Source organism: Leptodactylus fuscus, chromosome 5 (assembly GCF_031893055.1).
Source record: "Leptodactylus fuscus isolate aLepFus1 chromosome 5, aLepFus1.hap2, whole genome shotgun sequence".
In the NCBI taxonomy this organism is placed as follows: Eukaryota; Metazoa; Chordata; class Amphibia; order Anura; family Leptodactylidae; genus Leptodactylus; species Leptodactylus fuscus.
This window is the reverse complement of record NC_134269.1, coordinates 15,892,303-15,900,581: the sequence shown is the minus strand read 5'-3', so window position 1 is coordinate 15,900,581 and position 8,279 is coordinate 15,892,303. Positions and strand designations below refer to the sequence as shown.

General features: G+C 43.8%; 1 protein-coding gene across 1 annotated transcript; it reads right to left on the bottom strand.

Annotated features, from left to right (window-relative positions):
• Positions 1–3,604: 3,604 nt before the first annotated feature.
• On the bottom strand, positions 3,605–4,678 carry LOC142204718 (P2Y purinoceptor 4-like). Its single transcript, XM_075276031.1, has one exon. The coding sequence runs from the start codon at positions 4,676–4,678 to the stop codon at positions 3,605–3,607; it is 1,074 nt and encodes a 357-aa protein (XP_075132132.1).
• Positions 4,679–8,279: the final 3,601 nt, after the last annotated feature.

The following is an 8,279-nucleotide window of genomic DNA, read 5'->3' as shown; positions in this document are numbered from 1 at the left end:
GGCACGGTGCGAGAAGGGGTTAAGGATGGGTGCACTATTATGGTGCCAGAATGTCCATGTATACTGCCACTTCCTTGCCCACTTACAGGTTTGCTATTAGGGTTGAGCAATCGGGATCGGGAAAGATCGGATCCCGATCGGCAATCGAGCAAATTTCATGATCGGCTGGAAAATGATCGAAAATCGGATTTTGAAATCTCAAGATCAGCTCAACCCTACTCTATTTATAATATACAATTAGCGTTGAGCAATCGGGATCGGGATTAGCGTTGAGCAAATTTCACGATCGGGATCGGCTGGAAAATGATCAGAAATCGGATTTTAAAATCGATCCTGGAATCTCAAGCCCTATTTGCTATTGTTTATTTTGCAATATTTCTTTGCATATTATTATATTTAGTCCATTGAAACAGTGACCTCTAGTGGCCCAATTAGAGTAGTAGAATAGAAAATGGATTCCTACAGTCGTCACCTGTTTCAAGCTCTATAACTTTTGTTCAAAACATCTCCCGGTCGTGGGGGTGCCCTTGTTCTGTTGTGCAAGAGGATCTAAACAAAATGGAAGCCAGTGAAATTTCCCCCTAAACATCCCTTTAATGGTGCTGGGAATGTGCCTGCGGCTAGTAGAGTCCTTTGCAGGTTCTACCACTAATACATAACTAGATAGGAAATCATTGCACACTTCCAGTACACTATGACCCCGACTTGAGGAGTAAACCAGGATGTCATGTTACCTATAGGCAAAGTACTAAGTTCAATCCTTCTAGCACAACAAATGACGGAGACGTGTTAGATAACAGAGAGCAACACAACAATAACTAGTGATCCACTGAGGGATCTAGATATCCATGGGACGACAAGTGATCTACTCTCTACCTCCTAGAGATAATGTAGTCAGGATGGGCGTATACAGGAATCATAGAGCTTCATGGGAAAACTCACAGTACACCCCACTTCCCACAAATTTACCTAGCTGATATAATTTTGACTGTCCGCGGCCACCACTAAGAGGCGCTAACTGCAACTCTTGGAACATCTGGGAGGCATCCAATAAAAGAGTCCTGGTAAAGTGGGAAGATCTCTCCAGCCCATCATTTTACATATGATGTGGTCAATTTATGGTCCCAAAAAAGGACCATGACCACCACATTGGCTTGTCCATGCCACCAATATGGATGTGGCATGCATAAAATGGAATGCCACACAAAATGGGAATGACCATGCCAAATAGGCGTGGCTTCACCCTAATAATTTTGCATATCGAAGCCAACACAAGATGTTTGCCAAGTTTGCAATATATACACCTAGAAAGGGGTTGGACAAGGGGTGGATAGGTGGTAATTGTCCGGTTTATGGGTGCCCTCCTGCTGGGACTCCCACTGATCACAAGCGCATGCGGTCACGTAAGTCAAAATCTATGGGGTGAAGTAGTGGAGCACTGTCCTTGGCTATCTCCAATGACTGGAATGGTTGAGTGCACACATGACCGTCGCTCAATTTTAGCACCCCGATATTCAGACACTTACCACTTTAAAGAGGTGATAAATTATTATGATAAGACAAGCCACCTTATTGAAGCTGGATAAATCTGTATGCAGTAGCTCCCCCTATGGGTGGATTCACTGAGCTGTTATAGTGATACCATTGTAAACAAGAAAGGCAAATGTAATGCTGTAAAGACACATAAGGTCAATGAGAATAATGCAGAACTGCTAATGGTCCCGAATTTGCTGGGAAAGTCTTGAATTTCCAAAAACAATCTCAGCAATTTCCGCCACATCCCAGGCTAAAAAGAGAGGGTGTGGCTTGTAATAAGTTCACCCAAAAATGCGAGATACTACTCGGTTCTGGGGCAGGACTTAAAGAGGACCTTTCACCACCTCTACCAACTCCAGTTCTTAGCATCTATTATTAATCATCCCTCCACTGATTCTGGCACAGTTGGAATTTTTTCGCTATCTCCCGCCGTTCCAGAGCTATCAGTGCTGTTGGTCTTATTGCTGGATATACTACAGTATTTAGACTCTGTACTGTTGGGTGGGTGCTGTCAGGCACAAGGGGTGTGATTCTGAGCTGCCTCTGATTGGAGCTCTGAACCCCATCCCCTGCCTGGCACCACCCACCCAACATTACAGAGCTTAAGTAACACATCAGGCACCAAAACTAACTGCACCTGTTGCTCAGGAATGGTGGAGGCTAGAGAGAAAATTCCAACTGTGCTGGAAACAGTGGAGCAGTGACTATTAACATGTTAAGAACTAGAATTAGTGAAGGGTTGAAAGGGGTATTGTAAATGGTCTTATTATACTAATATACAGTAAGTAATGGTAAGTGAGAAACCCAAAAGTCGCCACATACAGATTCACAATACCTTGTCGCAATTATAGGTAATGCTCATTTGCTAAAAATCTACTTTTGTTACACTCCATGCTTTACACTGCAGCTGTTTTTGCTGAGATAGGCAGCTGTATATACACCTACTCAATAGGAAGTCAGTGCATGAAGACCTAGATTCCATAAGATTAATGACAGAATAAATATCATCTAAGGGACCTGCCACTCATAGATTGGGGGAGGAGCTTCAATAGGGGAGGAGCCCCATTGTAAGGAGTATGGACATGTGCTCTAATGGAATATGTTCAAAAGCTATCAGGAACCTTTGGTCCGAAGCTGACTTATATAATACCGCACATAAATATTACATATTATTACCCTTATATATCATATATATCAGAGCCATCTTATAGTTATATATACAGTCAGTGAGATCTTTATTTAATAAAACACAAACAGTTCAGCACAGAGAATCCCATTTCCCTGTAGGTTTGCATTGCATAAATACAAATGACAGTTTATAGCGCCACCTAGTGCCTACATTGTAAAGAAAAATGCAGAAAATTGTAGCAGAAAGATGTGTCCCATATATACAGGGTGGGATTCATCTTCTTTTACCCAGCATAGAAAATAAATGTTTGCCTTCAGACAAGCAAATTTTTTGTCCATTTTTTTTTTAAGTATATGAAGTATATTCCGTCCTTGGTAGAGGAAGGGTCCTGAAAGTCTATACAAAGGTTATGGGCCGCACTGTGGACAATGTCATTTAGAATACCCATAGAGGTGGCATATATGTCTTCAGATAAATAATTGTGTCATATAGTTACGATCACCTCCTTACTAAAAAAAAAATCTCCTGTAAATAATTCCTTGAGTATCCAACAATCTATTCTACAACCTTGTCTAGGAAATCTGGGCGACTACCAAAATGGCCATCAGTACCATTGGAGTTGGAATATCTTTGATATGAAAATTTAGCCTATTTATGTAAGAGGGCCCCTAATGGAAAACCTGCCACATGGCTGGGGCTTCTTGGGCCTTTGACCAGGACTTTTGTGATACTGCTACCCCTGCACCCCATATAACTACTTACATTCCTGTTCAGGACCCTTGGCCAATGGAGTCAACAACCACTTTGGCAACCGTGATGGCGGCCATATTAGTTGTCATCCAGATTTCCATGACACGAATAGACTTTTTAACACAACAGAAGGTGACAACTCCACCATTTCTTAAAAAGTAGCTTCTTTCCATCGACTCCTGTAGGGTTTCAAGGTAATTGGGGGTAAAAATTACTCCAGGGTTGTCCATTCTTTGTTGGTCTCTTTTTGTCAACCTTACCCATCTGCTCTTTCTCTTTTTTGCCCCTTAAGGCTCGACCCCAAGGCTCCTTGGTCAGAAAATACAGGAGGGCGTTGAGGAAAGAATTGGCACTGGCCAAAGGTCGGGTTACTTTGTAGCACACTGCCACAACTCCCAAGGCACGACATCCACCCAAAGCTGCACCACCGGCCCGCATTGTCAGGAAAATGGTACGGGTGATATGGAAAGGTAGGAAGCAAAGAGCAAACAGAAGGGTGATGGTGACAATGGTCCTGATGGACTTGCGTCTTTGCGTCACTCCCGGCACTGGCCCTGGTACCACACCTCCACGTAGAGTCCTGCATAGGGTGCGCACCACTCTTGAGTAGCACCAGGCAGTCAGTGAAAATGGCAAGAAAAAACCTGCTACATGTAGAAAGAGCCCATACGGCATGTAACGTTGGAGGTCCGCATCTAGGGCATCATCCCAACAGGTCACTATATCTTCAGTTCCTTCGAGAGGTCCGGTACGAGCAAACAGAAGTATAGGCGAGGTCATAGCAAATACCACAGCCCAGACCAATAGACAAGTTGCCCTCACCCAACGCATAGTCTCCAGCCTCATCGAACGCATGGGATGGCAGATGCCCAGGTAGCGATGGAATGAGATACATGTCAAGAAGAAGATGCTGCAGTAGAGGTTGAAATAGAAGAGGAACCGGACCAAACGACACATGGGGTCTCCAAACAACCAGCGGTCTTGGGAGATGTAACTGGCAATAAGGAATGGCAGGGACAAGCTGTACATGAGGTCACTGAGTGCCAGATTGAACATATAGACCAATGATGGGTTCCAAGGTCGGCGTAGGCATCGTGTGAGCACAATGGAGTTCAAAGCCAAGCTGAGCAGGAAGGTGATGAGGTAGCAGGTTGGCAGGAAGATGTGCTTGTAGGACTCGTCTAGTTGGCATGACGAACCTGGTGATGAGGTTGAGGTGGGGGTTGAGGAGTTAAGAAAGGGGGTGAAGGAGGTGGAGGGCATGCTGGATCGGGTGTTTTCAGAATTATGGAGATCCGTGCATCACAGTCTGGCAGAATTGAGAAAGGTCTGGAGAAGTCGGAAAGGTGGGGATGGAAAGTGAGAGGAGAGAAAAAAAAGATAAGCAGTGTTACAAATATACGCACAAAAACAATATAAACTATTACAACACACCCCAAATTACCAATTTTTAAAGGCTTAAAAAAAAAAAAACATGTGATCATTACAACCCATCACCAGCCTCAAAACTGATGCCTTCATGAACCCACAAGACCACCAAGGCCAAGTGGTCTCATGGATTTACGGCACACCATCAGTACCGAGTAGTAGACAAAGACTGGTGAGGACTATCTGAGTGGGGTCACTGGAGTGAGGACTATCTGAGTGGGGTCACTGGAGTGAGGACTATCTGAGTGGGGTCACTGGAGTGAGGACTTTACAGGTGAGTATTGGTTAGTTTTTTTAAAAAAATTTCATCACCAGTTACCCAACACTCTTCATCCATTAAATTTTTGTAGAGAAAATTGAGTAAAATTCAAAATCTGAAGGAAAAAGGGAACATAAAGGATCCTAACCCAATCAGGTTTGTCAACACCCTTCGAAAAATTGGTGAAGCCCTCACTGCTCATCGCCTGCTTATTGCCTACTGGGGCTGAGCCGATCTTGAGATTTCAGGATCATTTTTAAAATCCAATTTTCGATCATTTTCCAGCTGATCCCAATCCCGATCGCAATCTTGAAATTGTTTGAACGCCGATCGGGAATCCGTTCTTTCCCGATCCTGATCGCTCAACCCTATTTTATGTATTCTAGAGTTGAGCCGATCTTGAGATTTCAGGATCGTTTTTAAAAACTGATCATTTTTCAGCCGATCCCGATCGTGAAATTTGCTGAATCGACGATCGGGATCCGGTTTTTCCCGATCCCGATCGCTCAACCCTATTGCCTACTGATTTCAATAAGGGGTTCTAGTGGAAATCCGGTTCCAAGATGTTGGTCTTGGCTTATCTGATTACTGAGGATCCACGTGGAGGAACCCCATGTTAGCTGAAGGAAGACCTCGAAGAGCATGTGGATTAGAAACAGTCACCTCTTTTAAGAAAGACTACAACTCACGAATGAGAGCTTGTTTGCATTGCCTGGCCTATAAGACTCCGTACATCAGTTTAATGTTTTCCATAAGTTTTTTACCCCAAGGTCCAGTTCCGATACTAACACAATAACATCTTTTGACCAGAACATGGCACCATCCTCCTGACATACGCACATGCCCCCTGCACATAGTACCAAAACACATATTTGTCTCCGTTAAACACTCTTACTTCTTCCTTAGTCAGCAGTTCCGCCTCATTAATTCCCCTTAATAAGTAACGTAGCTACGGCCTCCTTGACCCCTCTTACACCCCCCTTATTTCCCAGCATCTGCTACAGTCAGCCCTGTACAGTGTGCACAGATCACAGGTTCGCAGAGTATTGATGCCAGTGCCCGAAATCTTTCTATGACCAGTGTTGTGGTTCGTAGTCATGGGGTTCCATCTGTTGACTTCCTTGGTGCCAGCGTGCCAAGAAGGTCGACTTTCCATAAAACCATAACGACTAATGGTCACTGTGATCATAGACAGCAAGATAGGTCACGTGCTAAGATTGATGCCAGGCGTTGGCACAAATAATCCGTGCACCTATGGTAACAAATGATTCATCAAAATGATCTATCATCTTACAATGTGTTTGGCTTGTACTGTGTAAATGGTAAGTTCCCAATAATGGGAGTGACCTGCTGTAGATGTGCTTGAGAAGAAATTGGGGTAGATGTTGACGAGAAGGACCAAAAATATCAAAAAACATATGGTGGTGTTGAACACCAGAGAAGTCCTCCATGCAAGACTCAAGGGCCTGGAGAAGGGTGGTCTGACCCTTGGGTAGTGTCTACACCCCTGGTGGAAAATTCTGCCTAGGTTCACCCAAAATATGGCAACTCGAGCTGGAGCTACCTAAATATTTGTGGACTATCTAAAATTAATGTAATTGGTGTTCAGATGTATCGTGAAGAAGAGTAGACTACATTGTAGGCTCAGATGTGTCATGAAGTAAGAGTAGACTACATTGTAGGCTCAGACGTGTCGTGAAGTAAGAGTAGACTACATTGTAGGTAAGTTTTTGATCATGCCAGTATAACTCATGCAATTGCTTCAACAATACTGCCCCCCTACACGTAGAGATAACCAAATTGATATCATTCACCTCATCGGTCAGAAGGGTGGATTGACTCCCCGACCACTTTGATCAAAACCCATGAAACGGACTCACATCATATCTTGACGAGTGGATTAGAAATCACCGAAACTTCAATCCAAGCCAATTTTTAACTTTTTACAGTCTCTAGTCCTGTTGATCCCCCCCTTTATCATAAGATGCTAACAATGGTGCATATATGGTCCACCTTGATGGCCCTATAGGCTAAACTTTACCCTAGATTTGACGTTCCGCCTTAATTTCGGGCAAAATGTTCCATGTAACGAAAGGAAATAGTCATCACGTTGGTTGGGATTGACTGGTAAGAATCAAACATGGCTAGTCCGATATGCCTCACTAGTGAGTGCCGAATAATATATTTTTAGGGTGTCATCGGTTCCCCAGCCCCATGATGTGACTTTCTCACCTCCAACTCTTCAATTATACATGTTGGGATTACAGGACCAGTGGACACCCCCAATAGGATCAGACCTATCGGATGAATTTCTATATCCTCTTTTTCTAGCTATTTCTATGTCTCCAGCTCAGGAGACATTACTATAAGTTGTTGCTAGACCCTGGAGACTACAGCGGCCGGTGGAATGAGATGTAAGTAGACAACTCATCCTGTACCTGTCAGAAAGTTTCCATAATTCCCTCCCGAGAAGCCATCCTTCTCTTACCTGCATGGTCATTGCCTTTGGGAAAGGCGAGCTCAGGTCACCAGGAGAAGCATCACTGGAAGTAATGAGTGTGTCGTCTCCGCTCCTCTCCAGGTATCAAGCTTTATCTCCAGCCTCCTCCTCCTCCTCCTGTCTGCCCAACGTTCTCTTCTCCGACTCTTACAGTTTTCCCTTCTTGTCACTTTTTCTGCATTGCTCCTCGCCCGTACTTTGCCCTTTCGGGATCACTGGATTTTAGTGCATCTCATTAGCTCCTTGTTTTCCCATTGGATACACTGTCTCTTTCCTCCTTCATCTACCAACCTCCTGGAATAAACTCTCTGCTCCTTGCAAAATGCAGGTGACATCTTCTACTTCTGAACCCATTCACATGTCAGGGAGGTCATTGGGGATCCCCTAAGTCTGCCGTGTACTTTTTGCTATGATGACTTAAAGAAATCTGTCACCGGGACTAAAGACATCTGATGAATATCTGCATCAAACTAATTTAGCGAACCCCCTATACCCAATAAAGGACACCCCAGAGTATTCCGTGGAAACGTCTCTCATCCTGTTTTGTGACGTCCACATGAATACATTTTCCACATTGCAACAAATCCACAACAAAAATCACGAGGAATCTGCAGTGAAATTCTTAAGAAGACGTACTGATATATAATGGCTGTATTGTAAACTGCTAAATACCTCTA

Excerpts from the sequence above, each read along its gene's own strand:
- LOC142204718 (XM_075276031.1), bottom strand. The coding sequence starts at position 4,678 with ATGCCCTCCACCTCCTTCACCCCCTTTCTTAACTCCTCAACCCCCACC.